The sequence below is a fragment of the Calonectris borealis genome, chromosome 1 (assembly GCF_964195595.1).
Source record: "Calonectris borealis chromosome 1, bCalBor7.hap1.2, whole genome shotgun sequence".
Taxonomy (NCBI): domain Eukaryota; kingdom Metazoa; phylum Chordata; class Aves; order Procellariiformes; family Procellariidae; genus Calonectris; species Calonectris borealis.
Window position 1 is genome coordinate 133,902,479 of NC_134312.1, and position 17,053 is coordinate 133,919,531.

General features: G+C 39.6%; 1 protein-coding gene across 1 annotated transcript in view; it reads left to right on the forward strand.

The window, feature by feature from the left end:
* The window catches only part of ADGRG2 (adhesion G protein-coupled receptor G2), a 52,659-nt gene that overhangs the window by 5,686 nt on the left and 29,920 nt on the right, over positions 1–17,053 (forward strand). Inside the window, exons 2-4 of the mRNA XM_075175319.1 lie at positions 755–1,372; positions 14,069–14,110; positions 15,442–15,480. Coding sequence (XP_075031420.1) covers positions 755–1,372; positions 14,069–14,110; positions 15,442–15,480 — 699 coding nt within the window. The remainder of the gene's footprint in view (positions 1–754; positions 1,373–14,068; positions 14,111–15,441; positions 15,481–17,053) is intronic.

A 17,053-nucleotide genomic window follows, 5' to 3' on the forward strand; every position in this document is an offset into this window, starting at 1 on the left:
TCTATTTACTGTCAGAGTTGAACTCCAGGTTGCCACCATCTCAATGCCTCAGTAGATTTCAGATTCACAGACTAGATGTTTCTGCAAGTAAATGCCCTGGTAGAGAACAGGGAATGGGGGGGCTGGATGGGATTAAATTTAAAATAAACCGGTGGCTCCAAAACACATTTCCTGAAAGTTACCTAAACTCATTCTCTTCTAGGAATATGGCTATTTTCTACCTTTCTTGCTGAAACTCTGCCAGTATGCAGCAGAGGATTTAAGAATCTCAGGGTTGGAAAAAAATGGCATGGAGAAGCATGATCTTGTTCAGAGAAAGAGGATGCAAGGCTCGGATATGAGAACGCAGTAAGGGCTATAGTCCCTTATTCTAGCTCTGTTTCTGTATTTTATCGAGTATCTATTAAATGCAAAATACCTGTGCAGTCCTGTGAACAGGAACCAGGATCTGTGATTCTCTTTTTGCCTCCCACTTGTTGTTTGAGTGCTGCCTTAGAGAGCTACATGGTCATCCCTCGTGTTGTGCATGAGGTTTACTTCAAAGCTTTCATGAGCAGCTAGGATTTATTGACTGCCTCCCAATTTGCCACTTCCCCACCACAAAAAAAGCAAAAGAGAAGGATACAAGGTTGTTTCTTAATGTGTTGTTTTGAAAACTCCTAAGTAAATGCCTAGGAACAGTACTATATGAAAGAATAACATGCATGTAGAAGATCCTCTTAAAAAAAAATCATTTTACCTTTTCTTTATTTAGATCAGGAGGATTTCCTAGGACAATATAAAGCCGTCTTTAAGACTGCATGTGAAGATCCTTGGATTATGTCACCAAGAATTTCACTGCGTCCCTTGAAAGAATTCGTTGTCTGTGTGCACCTCAAGCTATATTCCTCAAATAGTCCCTGGACAGCATATGTATACAATCAAGAAACACCTCACACCAATCTCTCTGCAAATAAGTATGATCTTGGACTTTCAGGAGATCATGGTAAATTGAGGATATGGTTGTTTGGAAATCAAATAAAGACAACAGCAAGACTTCATGAAAACACTTGGAACCAAATATGTATCCAGTGGAAAAGTGAAGATGAGGAGATGAAGGTATTCATAAATGGAATAGAAAAAGTACACAAAAAACTAACTGGGAAAGTAAATTTCCCTGGAAAAGGGCAGTTCTTACTTGGCTGTTCAAAGCTGCCAGGTACAGCTACGTCACCTAGCCGGGGTATGACTGGGGAGCTGTACATGTTCAGAATGTGGGATAAAGCAAATATAAAGCAATCTCTGGACTGTGAAGATAGTGGTGTTATACGCTGGAGAAAGGAGGATTGGGTCTATAATAAGACAGTAGAAGAGGATAGCTCTTTGCCATGTGGTAAGTACCATTGCACCCCTGTTTTTAAAATAGTATTTTTCTCAAAAGTTGATCTGAACACGTCTAACATTTCTTTTCCAGATTTTACAAAGTCTTTGTCTGTTAGTCATTTCTAGCTAAATGCTTAATGAGATTGTGTGAGGAACTGCAGCTTTTGCCAGCGTTTATCCAAACATAAAAAGCATAGCAGCAGTCCTTTAAAGACTTTCAACTTGCTTGAACTTTTGTGTCTGTCTACTGTCCACCTAATGGTAATGAGAGCAGGATGCATCCAACCAAAACTCCTTGGAGAATTAGGGCTTTCTATCAGTCATCTTAAAATAATTAATTTACACACCTTCTGTTCAGGGAATAAATATAGAGGAAAGCATTGCTGGTCCTCATTCTGAACATTCGCGGGGCCAGAACTTCAACGAGTGCAACTTTTCACTGCTTCACTGACATGTTACACCATCTTTAGCTGGTATGGTCCACATCCAGTAAAGATTACCAGAGGCTTTGATTTCTTCTTGCTTCTGTATCAGTAATGTCTTCCTTTATTAAAATGGCCAAGTGGTTTCTCACACATTTCTCAAAATTCCTCTCTGCCCTGAAAAAGAACCATGAAAAGTTTTAAACCAAACCAAAACAAGATTTTATTTTCAGAGAAACTGAGTTTTAATATAGTTGAAATGGAGTTAAGCATGAGAATAATCTTCTTTCTAGCTTTTGCTATCATATCTGTTCACAAGAAAGACAAACTTGAATCAAGCTTGGGTGGAATCCAATTTATTAACCATAATAAATGGTATTACCCCCTAAGACCTTCAGAGATTTCAAGGTGACTAGCTCAATTGGTTCCTAAAATTCTTGTATAGCATAGGTGCTTCAGTTAAACTGTGGCACCAATCTTAGTCTTCATCGCCTTTATCCTTAAAAACTGTGCCTATCTATTTTGTGCAGACTAAAAAATATCTTTTAGCTATGTAATGTTATAATCACTGCTTGACTGGGTAGATTAAAAGTGTCTTAGTAAGGGCATTAAAATGAGGTGACCAGATTTCTTTTTCTGGTAGAGAAAGAAATCTGTCCGACAAACCAAACTCATGGAAAATGCCTCTAACACTGCCTCATAATGAATCATAGAATCATTAAGGTTGGAAAAGACCTCTAAGATGAATGAATGAAATGCCTCTGCTGGCCTGATGCTGTAGTTGGGAGCACATCTTCTCTGTTGGGTTGTGTGATTTGGGAGAGCAGCTGAAGAAAGGATGTCTGTCTTTTGCTCATGTGTGACTGTGTTTGAAGGAACACAGTCCTAGGGCTGAAAGGGAGAACATTCTGGCTACCACACAAAAGTTTGGTACAAAGAAAGTCTGAGAGAGATCTGTCTAGATAGTGGGATAAATCCTGGTCAGAGTGGAGCATCTGGTTATCTTTCACTGAGGCATAGAAAGGATAAACTTGTTGTTTTCAGTTCCAGCACTTTCTGCCCTGAATATAGAGCATCCTTGAGCATCACAGAGCAGCTTGGTTAAGCAATGCCCAACTCCAGCCCCAACTGATCAATGATTTTAGAATTAGTGGTTTAGGCATGGAATCTTTTGTCTACCTGCAAGAGCTCTCTAATGAGTGTGTAAGATGCATGGTTTCCAAAGCTCTGATACTTAGCCAAATTGAACTTTAATTATGCTGACAGAGATTTGTTTCAGTACAGAGGCCATCTCTACTGCCAAATACAAGTTATCTCTTCTAGATAACTTGGAAGAATAACAGCTTTTTGAAGAGGAGTTCACTGGATTTTTTTTAACAGTTTATTTGCCTATTTTCAGGAATAGATGCATTTTAGCATATTGCCCTCCCCCTCCAAGTTAGCCTGTGAAAGGCATATATTTAGCAAATGTCAGTCCAACAATTAAACAAAAACAAAGCATTAACTGTAGGAACATGTAGTAGTCAGTGTCAGGCAATTGTAATTGATGGTGCTACTAGGCTTACAATCTGATTTCTTTCTGTAAGTTCCTCTGTACACCTGTGTAAAAATTACCTGATTTTGGGGGCTTTTCTGTTTTTGTTAAAACAGAAGAACTTTGAGTAGTAAGTCTTCAGAAAGATCTGTTTTTGCATCTGCAAAGAACATAATTGGCAACAGGCTAAAGCTTGGGAAAGGGCTATGCCTCCTGTGCAGGCACAAAAGGTGAAAAGGAAGTGGTTCATTACAGTCATAACTGTGCCTGAGGACAAGTTTCAGAATTTTTTTTATGACCTGGTTGGCATTTTGTGCCTACATAAAACAATAATTTGTAAAATATTCAGTCAAAGGTTACCATGATTTCTGTGATTTCTCCTTTGCTTAACCACTCAAAATCTTTGTGCAGTATAAGCCATTATCTAATTGGTGTCTTATAGGCAGTGATGCACTCCATTAATAAGTCTAGATTTACTTGATGTCACGTTATTAGCTTATGTTTCCTTACCTCCTTTCCCCACCTTTCTTTTTGTTGACTCTTTAGATTCTTTTTCTTTTGGTTTGTAATTTATTTTTATAATAATTATTCAGATTACCAAAAATATATTATGATTTTTCTTAACCATGTGAGGTCTAATAAGGACCAGAATCCCGATTCTGGTAAGATTTACACACATGCTTAGCACTTAAAGGTACACTCAACTTTAACCAAGTAGTTCGCTCCCCAGAAGTGGATGGGTTTACCTTTGCAGTAGCTACGTATCTTACGTATCTGAAGATTTGCAAGAAAGGACATACCTGACTGCTTCCCAGTTTGTGATGAGGGCTGATCACATTTCTTGGACTAATGAAACTTAGCAATAGAAAATTTTTAGATCTGAGTTAAAGATGCAACTCTTGCTTCTTCCAGTCACAGAGTCTTTTGGTTCTCCTCTGCATGCTGAGCAGGTATAAATACTGCAGGTAGGGCCAAAGAGGGAAGGAGGCCCCACACATTGTGCGTCACTAACCTTCCACTTACATTCCTCAGGTTCCTTTGATAATTCCCCTTTTGCTGAGAATGAGAAGTAGCCTAACAGCTGTGGTATGGAGAGAGTGCCACAGATTGACTGTATCTCACTTTAAAGATCATCTCCTGGTATTTAAAAATATGTAAGTGAAGAAAGATGTGCTCACTGTTCCAAATGCCAGCTTTGGAAAATTTCTTTATCTTGTTCCTTGATGACTGGTTCCTATTTAGCTACATACTTTAATGTGGACAATGTGAGTGATATCACTATTGTCTCTGCATAATCCAAGAAAAAAGTGCACTAAGTAATACAAAGCTCTGGGTGATTTAAGAGAATACAAAGACACAAGAAAATACGTGATTTTAAAATGCTAAATGCTTGAAAAGAAATTTTAGTCATCTGTGAGCACCAGCTCTTCAGTTGTCATTTTTACATGGCATATTTGCAAGTTGCCTTTAATAATAACTTGACAACTCGAAGAAATGTGCTGTTTAAACATTAATCATTTCAGTTACACATTAAACAGTAACATTCTTAATCCAAATATAAATATCCAAACTGTCCAAACTGTTACACTGTGCATTTATGCAAGGAGCACAGAGGTGATGCAGTATCTTTTACAAATTTCAATGAATAAATAAAATAGATTATTTATGGCATAATTGTAAATAGTATCACTGACAGTAAAGCACTGTCATCTCATTTGTGGTATCAGTGCCCTAACTTTTAGCAGGAGTCCAGTGCCTGTTGCTTTTGGTTGCATGTTTTTGCATAAATACAATTCAGTGTTTATATTGTGGCATTCTAGATTTTTCTAAACTGTCTTGTCCAACCATCAAGATTAAGGTTGCCTCCTCTTTTCTATGTATCCTTTTCATTCCCAATATTGCTGAGCCTGCCACTGGTGTTGCTGGAGGAGGTTCCCAGGCTTGTGGGAACAAAGCAGTTTAATGCTGGTGGGAGAAATGGGAAGTGACCGGAGCCCTGTGTGACTATTTTGCCTTTGCATGCTCAGGGGAGAGGAAAACTTCAGTTTGGGCTGTTCTAGTTTGCAGGTGTGGGCAATAGGAGGTATGATTTAGGCTCCTGTAATCCCTTTTAAAGATTTCCTGAGCTGTGTGCACTTCTGATGTCAGGATCAACTTTCCTGGAAGTGAGAGGGAAGTCCCAAGGCTTTACCTCCTCAGGCAGAAGGTGGAAATGTAGCTGCTGCTCATCCACTCATCCAGTCTGCATCCCAGTCTGTTGGGTACCAAACTTTGGGCCATATTGTTAAGTTCACTGAGCGGATCATGAAAGCTGGAGATGCAAAATTAAATTACTTGCCCCAATACCATTTTCTTTCTAAAACTGTAAGGATAGAATACTACAGAAACCTCTAGAAGCTCCTAAAGGAAGTAAATGTGACAGGGGAAAAAAAAAAACCTAACTCTGGAGTGCCTATTTGATGAGTCATGTACCACTCTACTTTGTACCTATTAACAGAATGCGTGTTTGACTTTCCCTTTCTTTGCTCTCATTGCCTCCCTCTTCTGTGATATCAAAGGAAGTAACTTTTTGGAAATCAGCCTGCCAGAGAAGAGATGATTTGATTCACCTCAGTATCTAATGTACAGCTTTTTACAAACAGAACTTTATACAAACGGATAAAAACTGTATTTATAACCTAGTTTCCTAAAAACCTGTGTAATATCAAAGCTGAGTTAAAAATATTGCACCTAAATTTTCTGTTAAGGATACTAAAATGAATTGCCCAAAGTGACAGAGCCTGATGTGAACAAGCACTTTCATCGTTTTCTTACATTTGCTTCTGCCCAATAGCCAGTGGTAATTCATCCTTTCTTTCATGGTGCCGCCGCTAAGAGTCAGAGCAGATATGAGGTGTCATGAGAGGCACTAAACATGAAATTAAGATTGCACTTAGTTTTATCCTATAAACCTATACAATGTGCCTCAAAATCTAACTTTCTAAAGTCACTATGGGCCTAATGTTTACAGTGGAACAATTGGGGAGGATTTTTACGTGTTACTGATATTAATGCCTTGTGTGACAGGACGTTCATTGTGGCAGAATGTTCATCCAGCTGAAAGGTTGATCAAATGTTAAAGGGATCCAATTTCTTAATAGAAAATATGGATTTAATTTGAATATGAGAATTGAATGTCATACTTTTGGTGCCTGTTTCTGTAAATAGATGGATTTTAGAACAGTACATTTTGAAATTTTGCTGTTTGGGCTACTGAGTTTTGTTCATGAGCAAGTCCTGTGAAATGTATTAATGCCAGACATTTTCATATGGCTGTATCCTAGTAACACTGAATACAAATGGACGGTAGCTGCTGCACAGCACTGGTGACTGATGTAATACACACAGATAACTGTTGCCTGTGAGAATGTTTAGAAGAGAATTTGTATAGACTTAAAAATGCAGTGTGGAATTGACTTTTTGATGGTTTTAATGGTTTTAATTGCTTTTTTTAAGCCGGAAAGTGATATTATGTATCTATTTGGAATGAAAACTTCCACTTCCGCATTTCTGATGGGAATTTTTAATGCAAATCAATTCCCCTTCCTGAATCAGTTGAATTTTTGGTGAAAAACCTTTCAGCACTAAGCTTGCTATCACATCTTATTTAGAAAATCTAATTTTTATTAATTTCCTGCTATTTTTGTGTGTATTTGTAAGTCAAAACTGATCTTATCAGCAATACACAGTCGTTTTTATCTAATGCCATTCTGTGGTGTCAGCGAAGTACTGCGGCATGGGAAGACCATCTTATATAGCCACCAAGGTGTCCCTTGGGACTCTTCCATTTGGATTCTGATGTTGATCTATTTGTGAGAGCTGACATGGTCGAGGATACCTTTAGTTTGAAATAGTCGTCCTGGGTGATAATACAAACTATTCTCATTTTGGAAAACATATAATGTTTTCCAATTAATACAAGTAAAATTTTAGGCACTTCATTTCATAAACCTGTCATCAGGCCCCAGAACATATAAGTCCATAAATGTATGCTTTTCTGCCAGTAATGTTGTCTGTGCTTCTACAGATTGCCAGGGCTGTTGCTGCTTCTTAAGTGTTCAGTGCCTATTTCGTGTCTGGACCTGACTAGAAAGCAACTGCCCCTTGCATTCTCTCACTGTGTTTCCTGAGAGACAGAGGCCAGCGGGCATGACCCTTCTCGCTGTACCATGCCTTGCCCCTCCACACCGCACAGACTGGGCAGGGTGGATGTCCTTGTGGAGGCTCTAATTCACTACAGTTCGGACTCTTCTCCTTCTCCTAAGAAAGCACTCTAGTTGCTGTCTCAGGCTTGCTCAAAGGATGCTTTCTGCAAAAGTTTAAAGGCGATCATGAAGTGTTAGGTAAAACAGTATTAGTCAGCAGCAACACTGTTCTCCTGAGATGGGGGAGCAAGAAGCAGCTGCCAGTAACTCAGCTCTTGCACGATGTTGTTATCTGCAGCCAGGTTCTAGCTGCTTCTCACTCCTCCACCCTGGAAAAACTGAACGCTTCTGGCAGAAGTGCTTGCCTGAAGACAGGTGAATCAGAAAGGGTGTTGCCTTTCCACAAATTTTAAGAAAGAGTGTACTGATCATAAGTTAAATTGGAGGTAGGGAGAAGAAAAGGATATTTTTCATTCTTCCAGCTGGAGATAGAACATTGTACACTGTTCATGCTTTAAGGGCTTTTTCTGTATCCTGTGTCTTAAGTTACTGAACAGAAGATACTTAAGTTACTGAACAGTTCTGTTCACATATGACAATGTCACACATTGTCATATGTGTGACAATGCCTTTGGTGCAGGGACCAGAACCATCCATCCCATCTTGACTACTGTGTTACAAAGCCTCCTTCTCCTTTTCTTTCCCTTTGGCCGAATTGATTTTTGAATTCTGCTTTGCTAGGTGGAACAGCTTCAGTGGGACATCTAGAGACATCTAGAGACCATCGCATCCTAAAAGAGCCAGTAGACTGATAGTTAAGATCTCTCATGCTATGGAATGCAGTAAGCACAAGGGTATTTTGTAGACAGGGCCAGGCACTGGTCTCTCTCTGAGCTACATCAGTTTGTGGACCTAGTCTTAAGTACTGTTATTAATGGATTTAGTCTCCTACCAGACTGGAGGTGCTAAAGTTACACTGGTTCCCATTGTCATACAAAGTCATTACAGGAAATGAAGGTTGTCACAATGCAAATACTGGTTCCCAGGTAAGCTTTTTGCAGCCGTGGTATGGAGCGATGGCAAGAGTTCCTAAACAGGTTTCGTACCAGTGGAACAGTTTCCTCTGCATACACAGATGGGATTCTCAAGACTTGGCTTAGCTAGCTATTTGTATTGGAACAGTACAAAGTGACAGGAAGACAGTGAGGGACTTGCTGCTTTTCTTTCTAATGATGCATGTTAGTAACAGAAACTGGTGCTTATTTAATGGAGTTGCTTTTTTCTTCAGAAAAAAAACAGTTCTTGTGGGGACCTATTCTGTCTCCCTTGCAGCAAAAGCAAAGACTAATACTGAATAATGTTATTTGCCTATTTATTTGCTGTTTGGATCCTCAGTAATGTTCTCTATTAGAGAAAATGTAGAAAAGTGTAACTATAATATATAATGTCTTGTTTTGGAATAGGATATTAGGTATGCTGATTTGATGATGCTAAACTAACAGTGTTGCAAATAAAAATGCGTGGAGCAAATAAAATGAGGTTTCATATATGTAAGGATTTTCTTGCTCTTATCAATAGTAAAAAACCTAAGGGAAATAAATTTTCTGTTAGCTTGTAACTAGCATACCTTGAGTTATTTTACTTTCCTTTTTTACATGTCAACTTTAGGGATATTTTAGATTGGACTTCAATCCTTCTCCAGATAAACCCTATTCACTTTCTTTTCTAGTTCTTAAATGCAAGAAAGGAGGAGGGTTGACAAATGTAAGTGAAATTAAATAATGTATGACAGCCTCTCCTCCTTCTCTCTTTCTGTGTGCAAAGATGATTCTGATGAAAGACTTGGTTAGTGAACTTAATGCTGCACCTTGATCAGTGACAAGTCTCATTCTCATGGATAATTTCTAGCAACTGTAAGCATGTGAATATTGTGCTATAAGAGAAGTCATGGTTAGATTTGTGTCCAGGAAACAGTGCCCCTCAGATTATGCATGCCATCATCACTTGCTGCATTTGCCAGCTCCATATTCATGGCTTGTGTTTAGCTTATTTTGCTTCCTGTACTGCTGGATTTGTTATTAAAAGCATTTGGCATTTTTAGAGTTCACTACCTTCTTACTAACTTACGGTACTAAACATGTTAGTGGACAATTTTCTTACCTACCTCAGAATACTACTTGTATTCTCAAAAATTCACAAAACAGGTTGAAGGGATATGGAGGATGGGAAATGCAGTTTGTCGACAGTAACTATGTAACTATGTCTACACTGACTCCTCAAGAGTATGTGAGAAAGACCTTAAGGTCAGATTCCCCAGGCAGATTTTTTTTTTTTAGTGGGCGAAGAAGCAGTGTGGTGATCTTTTCTGTGACATGCTGCATACTTCAAGAGGTGGGTTCCTTTTGAGAATTTAATTTCCTCCAGGGCCCTTTGGTTTGAGATAAGAGCTTTTGCACAAGGTGCTAACCACTTAGTAAGACAGGACCAGTGGCAGGTAAATTTTTGGAGATGGAATTCATTTCCTGTGGTAGGAAAGGCGGTTTGCCCACATGTGGAAGGATACTTTCTTCTATAACCGAAAGTCCACTTTACTTTATGTAGAATTGACTCAATTATTTTTATTCACCCCATTCTACTTTAAAAAACTATTTACTGTTTAAACAATACAGAACAGTTTTATCTGACTACTGCTTCCATTCTGCGTATTATTTAAAGTGGGTATTGTATCTTAAGGGTCTTCCCCAAACCCATACTAGGTGTTAAGAAAATAGTTTTATAGGTGCCATAATACCTAATCATTGTACAATGTTAAAGTAACAACACTTCTACATAAGAGCTCTAGAACACATACCTTACAGGATCATGTATTTTAACCAGACTCTACCATATGGTGAGAAGTCCTAATTTTCCTGAAAATTGACTGTAAAAATTAAGGTTATAGCCAAATTTTCATGATCTGTGAAGTTCATACAGTGCTAGATGTTAAAAAGGCCAATTGTATTTCTCTGTAAGCAGAATCCTAGTTGTCTCAAATGAGATGTTTTATGTAACTTGGTTTTGTCTTTACTGAAATAGTTTAAGTTCAGTAGGCTGATACTTACGAAAGTGTAATTTTTTACTTACACTTTTTACTTAATGGTTGTGTATTATTTTACTTAGAATATTGGTTCTCTCTCTCTCTCTCTCTTTTCTTGTACATGAGAAAATTTCTACCCAGGATGCAAATCAACTAAAACTAACAGTTAATTTCAAGGAAAACTCCTAAAAAAATAAACATAGTGCAATTAATCTGATTTCCATGTATTCATCCTACCATATTTCAGAGTTGCTGCTTTTAGCTTCATGCAGTGTATGACATTCAACAAAAACGAATTGACATTTCTTTACATCTCATCAAGCTCTCAGGTACTCTCTTACTCCTGATTGTTGGCCCCACTATCCCAGCATTGGAGCAACCAGGCAGCAATCTGCTCACCTGGCTGGCAGCTGTAGTCTTTGTGCATATCTCACAGCTCACTCAGGAATAGGAACTGGGTGGTTTCTGCCTCTTTTATAAATTCTGTCACTTCCCCCTCCTGTTCTTGTGGCTGTCCTGCTGCAGAACAGGCTGCCTCTTTTGAGTCTTCTTAGAATCATGGAATCATAGAATAGTTTGGGTTGGAAGGGACCTTTAAAGGTCATCTAGTCCAACCCCCCTGCTGTGAGCAGGGACATCTGCAACTAGATCAGGTTGCTCAGAGCCCCGTCCAACCTGACCTTGAATGTTTCCAGGGATGGGGCATCTACCGCCTCTCTGGGCAACCTGTGCCAGTGTTTCACCACTCTCATTGTAAAAAATTTCTTCTTTCTATCTACTCTAAATCTACCCTCTTTTAGTTTAAAACCATTCCCCCTTGTCCTGTCGCAACATCTTTCTTCTAAGCCTCCTTTAAGTACTGAAAGGCCGCAGTAAGGTCTCCCCGACGCCTTCTCTTCTCCAGGGTGAATAACCCCAACTCTCTCAGCCTGTCTTCACAGGAGAGGCGTTCCATCCCCCTGGTCATTTCTGTGGCCCTCCTCTGGACCTGCTCCGACAGCTCCATGTCTTTCGTGTGTTGAGGGCTCCAGAGCTGGACGCAGGACTGCAGGTGGGGTCTCACCAGAGCAGAGCAGAGGGGCAGAATCACCTCCCTCGACCTGCTGGCCACGCTTCTTGTGATGCAGCCCAGGATGCGGTTGGCCTTCTGGGCTGCGAGCGCACATTGCCGGCTCACGTCTGGCTTTTCGTCCACCAGTGCCCCCAAGTCCTTCTCGGCAGGGCTGCTCTCAATCCCTTCCTCCCCCAGCCTGTATTGATACCAGGGGTTGCCCTGACCCAGGTGCAGGACCTTGCACTTGGCCTTGTTGAACCTCTGAAGTTCTCGAGCTTGTCCAGGTCCCTCTGGATGGCATCCTGTCCCTCAGGCGTGTCAACCGCATCACTTGGTGTCGTCTGCAAAGTTGCTGAGGGTGCACTTGATCCCACTGTCTATGTCACTGATGAAGATGTTAAACATATTATATTCTTCCTGCATCCCCTCAAGGGGAGCTTCTTCCTCCTTCACTAACTGGGTCAACTTCCACTTCCATTGTTTCCTCTTGACTGCAGGAGTGACTGTTATGGTTAGGGCCGTGTCTCTGATTTAGCCACAGCATCCATTTGTACATCCTTAGATCCAGAGACCCTCTTGCTCCTTTCAGGGTACTGGACACAGGCCTGGTAGGCATAGGCCAGGCCCCAACACAGCACCAAAAGTCTGTCTCTGTCTTTGGTGTAAGCAAGACATCCTTCCTTCAAGTGGTCTGCCTTTTCAACAGGATTCCTTGCCTTCTGACTCCCAGGCCATCAGAGGTGAAAACTGCTCTAGGCACCTGCCCAAATTCTCCCACACACCTTGCTGCCCAGGAATTTGCTGCCTCAGAGCGCTTTCCTGCTTGTCATCCCCAACTGGTTGGTTTCTGGAGGTCCCACAGAGATTTGAACTTGGATCACTGGATTCAGAGTCTGAAGATGGTTTTGTAGACTATTGATGCAAGTGGACCACCACTGATGGAAGAAGGAAGGTGTCCAGTACCTGGGGGAATTAGCAGTGGTGGAGATGGTCTACAGTAACCTAGACAACAACCAGGTCTCCAGAGATCTGGATGACATCCATTGCACATGGGCCATGTGGCAGAGGTTAGTACAGTATGCACCAGTGTAATATGCCAACACCTTGATGATGATGGACTGGCCGGATATCAAGGCACTAGCTGTGGAGAAACTGTCCCACCAGCTCTGGCAATTCAAAGAGAATCTCTTCCTCTGCAACCCTGTGGGCCTGCATCTTGGCTGTGGCTAGAGTGTCCCACCAAGTTCAGTGTCTTGAGGAGAATCTCTCTTCCTCCTTGCCCCAACAGCCAGGGTCTCAGCTATTAAGGGTGCTGAAGTAGGTGACAGTGCCTTAACTGTATGTCGTGCTGTGTTGCCACTTGTTTTTCAAGGCCCAGGATGATGTTTTGGGTGGTGGCATAGGCTGCAGGGTACATCTCTAGCCACCTGCTAGTTGCCTCCACCATGGAAAGCACAGAGCACTTGCCTTGGTGGCAGGTTCGCAGCGGTGGTCTGATGTAATCGATCTGCTAGGCCTTCTCATATTGATAGCCCAGCCACCATCTGCTATTCCAGGGAGACTTTAGTCACTTGGCTCACTTGATTACGGCGCATGTTTCACATTCATGGGTAGCCTGTGCAATAGCTTCAATTCCACACCTTGATCAAAAGCCCATCTGTATGTTGCATCTCTCCCTAGGTGTCCCTAGGGACATGTTTCATGGGCCCATTGAGGCAGAAATAGCTCACCTTTTCATTCCCAATCCAGGTGCACCTGAGCTGCTTCATTTCTGGCAGCCTGATCTATCTGCTCATTGTTTAGATGTTCTTTGGTGGCGTGGCTCTTGGGCATGTGAGTATCTACATGATGCTCATGATGTAGACATATTCTCAAAGTACATCTCATGTAATTCGTAAATATGTATGGAATAAAGCATCCCTGTCTTACCCAACTCTCCTGCCCTCTGCTTTTTTTTTTTGTTTAATTTCTCTGTTTCTCTTTGTACTAATAAAATTTCACTTCTTGAATAACTCATCAGCATCTCTTTTGCACATTTTTGCAAAAATAGCTGTGTGAAAGCACAGTTGTGCATACCTGTTACATTTTTGGTTGCTGCTATTTAGTTTATTTCGTCACTCAAGCAAATGTGCTGAAACGGTTTCTGAAGACATTGGCAATGGACGGGCAGTGGGGAAGCTTACAGCCTAATCTGTGTCTTCCATAAGTATAAAAGATAAACTGAGTAAAAAATTGAACTCAAAAGAGTTCAACTTCCAGCTTTCAAAAAGACTCGACACGCATTTCTCAATGGAAGCAAAGTAGTTTTGCAAACCATCTTGAATTGAGGTGAGTAGCGCATCTAAAATGGTTGTGTTTAAAAAAGTGTGCGTATATATGCGTGTGTACAAATATATATATAAACTTCTGCTCCTAAAAAATCTTCTTCCTTTGTAGTTGAAACTGCTGCTACGTTGCCCGGCAGAAAACAGAAAACAGGTATATGGGAGTTCTGTGTAATTTTTTCCCCATTGTTGTTGTATTTTAGAAAGTGCTACGAAGATTGCTGCCGCTGTTACTTTTTAATTCGTGGAAATAGTTAAGAATATGTAAATATTTGCAAATTAATTATACATATCATCCTTGTGGCTTATTAGCGTATTTCATGGTACAAACAGCATCAGTAATTTTCCAGAGAAAATGAAAATACAGTCACTGAGATGACTCCGATTCTCCTTTCATAATTGAATTTCATAATGAAATTATATTTACGTTTATCCTGTGGAAAAAAGCTATTACTAGTTTTCAGTAAGGCAGGCAAAATAGTCTGAGCAAGGAATCGTGAGTGATTAGCACTTCAGAAACTCCTTGTTTACTATGTTTAACCAAAAAAATCTGGGTTTCCACAGAGACTTTTGGTATCTCTGACTTAACTCTTCTACAACAGTAGGAAAGGCTTTACAGTATAATTAGTGTATTGTAAGTAACATTATAGGATGACTTTTGAGTTTTGAGAGAAGATGTTGAAATACCTTAAGTATATTTTTTAAAGTGTTTCATATTTGCAGCCAGCTGTTCTTTAGATTATATTTCTGTGATAACTGTGACTTGTCTTGTCTGTGGCACTGTCAAAAACCACTCAGTGAATGAAAGGGCTAACTTTGAAGTTGCTATATGAACCAGATATCAAATTTCCTAATTTCTTTTTTGTGACTGCAACAACATCAAAGATTTGGTGGCTGGTGTTTGCTATATAAATAGTTGGCTGGCTCCTATCAAGATCAGAGATTCCAACTTGAAATCATTAGCTTTTTGTAATGCTGCTTTTTGCAGGATGGAAAAGAGAACAGATATGTATGGGATAAATTTTAAATGGCAAGTCTCAGTGTTACTATTCAAAGTCTGAGAAAGGTTTTTCATACCCAACTACAGCCATCTTGTTATGTACGCTTGATTCCTATTCCCAGAATTAGCAAGACACTCAGGGTAGGCATGCAGCTTTCAAGCCAGTGCGGCACATATCTTGGGTCAATGATTTTTGTTTTCTTAACATTATACAATGCAAACAAGTATTTGTTGAAAAGAAATCGTCTTCAGTTGAATTCTATTTGAATTCATAAGAATTGTAATTTTTTTTATCAGAGATTGTTACATCTGCCTTTTTCGACAACCTGGAGGTGTTCTTCTGATAAGCGGGTGTTGCCCTCTTCTGGTGAATGCAGTAAACTTTTGATAATACACGGAAAGGCTGCTGAGAATGGTTATGTATGTGTCTGAAACTTCATTATTGTCTTTTTTTTCCCTCTTTTTTTTTCTGTCTGAAACAAAAGCTGAAAATTCAGGACAATCAGCTGCAACAACCATTTCTGGTAAGAAAATCAGGACTTTACTGATTACTCCAATGATTGTTATTTCCTGTTAGATAAATCTTCTGCTTTATCTGAGGTAATGCAGAAAAGCTGTTATGTAAATGAGTTCCAACATTTAATGTTTTCATTGTTTATTTTTTGAAGAGAAAATTAATTTCTTCATTCTGTTTTGTAATGAGATAGCTTATCTTATAGGATCACTCATGGTTTGTGGCAGTGATGCTTGGGGATGAAGTAAGTGCAAGTTGCTTGATCAGGAGCCTTTTGTCCAGTAACCTAAACAGTTTGCAGAGATGGCAGAGGAGGAACACTGTAGTGGGAGAGCTCCTTTACCCTAGCAGATGTGCATATGTCATTTGATGCAATGTGGTATTCTACACGTATGCACATGCACACGCGCACACGCACGAGACTCTAATAGCTTCTGGGGCCAGAGGTGATGAATATCATCTATGAAAGCATTTTTTAAAAACGAAGAATGTAGACACACAGAAATAGCTGCGTGAAAGCCTGTTGCTTTCTTACTTAATGTATACTGACATATTGTGCTCTGGAGAAAAGAAATAATAACAGACACAAACACACATGCTTTTGTTCTTTTACAGATACAATCTTTCTCTGGGAATGATTCGTCTTTAACAACTGCAGCCAATTCAATATTTGTTGTAGTTTATATCAAGCCAAATAATACAGATTAAGTCAGCACTTAGTTTTCACTCTGATTTCTCATATTTTGGCTGCTTGTAGTTGCCTTAGAAAATCAGTTGTCTTCAGGATTGTTACGTAAGAACCAAACATGCTTAGCTTTTACTCTGAGTATGGAATTAAGAGGGCACTTTTTGAAAAGGCTCAAAATGGCTAGTCTAGTTGAAGTAAATACATCAGAAAGAAAATGTAATGAAGTAGATTGCTTTTTTTCCTTGATATGCAACTATCTTTATGCAGAGCCTCCAACTTTTCTTTATTATACTTAAGATATTTTTGCATATGGTGCATTTACTAAAAGCATCATGACAGTGATGCTTTAGGAAAGAAGTTTGGAAAGCATAATGTTCTGTTATGAAGCTGCTCTGGTCCATTTTAAAAAAGTCACTAAGTTGTCATATTGGAGTGATATAAAGTGGTCCTCTAACCACTTTGTATTCCTGTGCTGACACCTAAAATGTGCTTACTAAGCACATCCTTCCTGAGCAATCTTTAAATTTTCTTCTATTGTTTTAATGTAATTTTCTTTTTTTTTCCCTTTTGATGTAGCTGGAAAAAAATTGCATCCTCACTCTGTTTTATTTATATATGGTTACTGGCAAAAATAGCTTTTTTGGAGAGTTTGCCAAGCCGAGTGTGTCATCTCTGCTCATGAGCGTTGTGAGTTCATGCAGGAAAAGGTCCTTGGGGCTAAGTGGTTATTGCTATTGGATATGCCAAATGCATCTGCATCTTCTAAAAGAATGAAACCAGTAAAAGGAACTTACCTGAAGGAACTCAATTACCAACTGTTTGTATTCAGATACTCAAATTTTTAAAATAATGAATATTATTTCAAATATTTATAGTGAAATAATGTGAACATTCT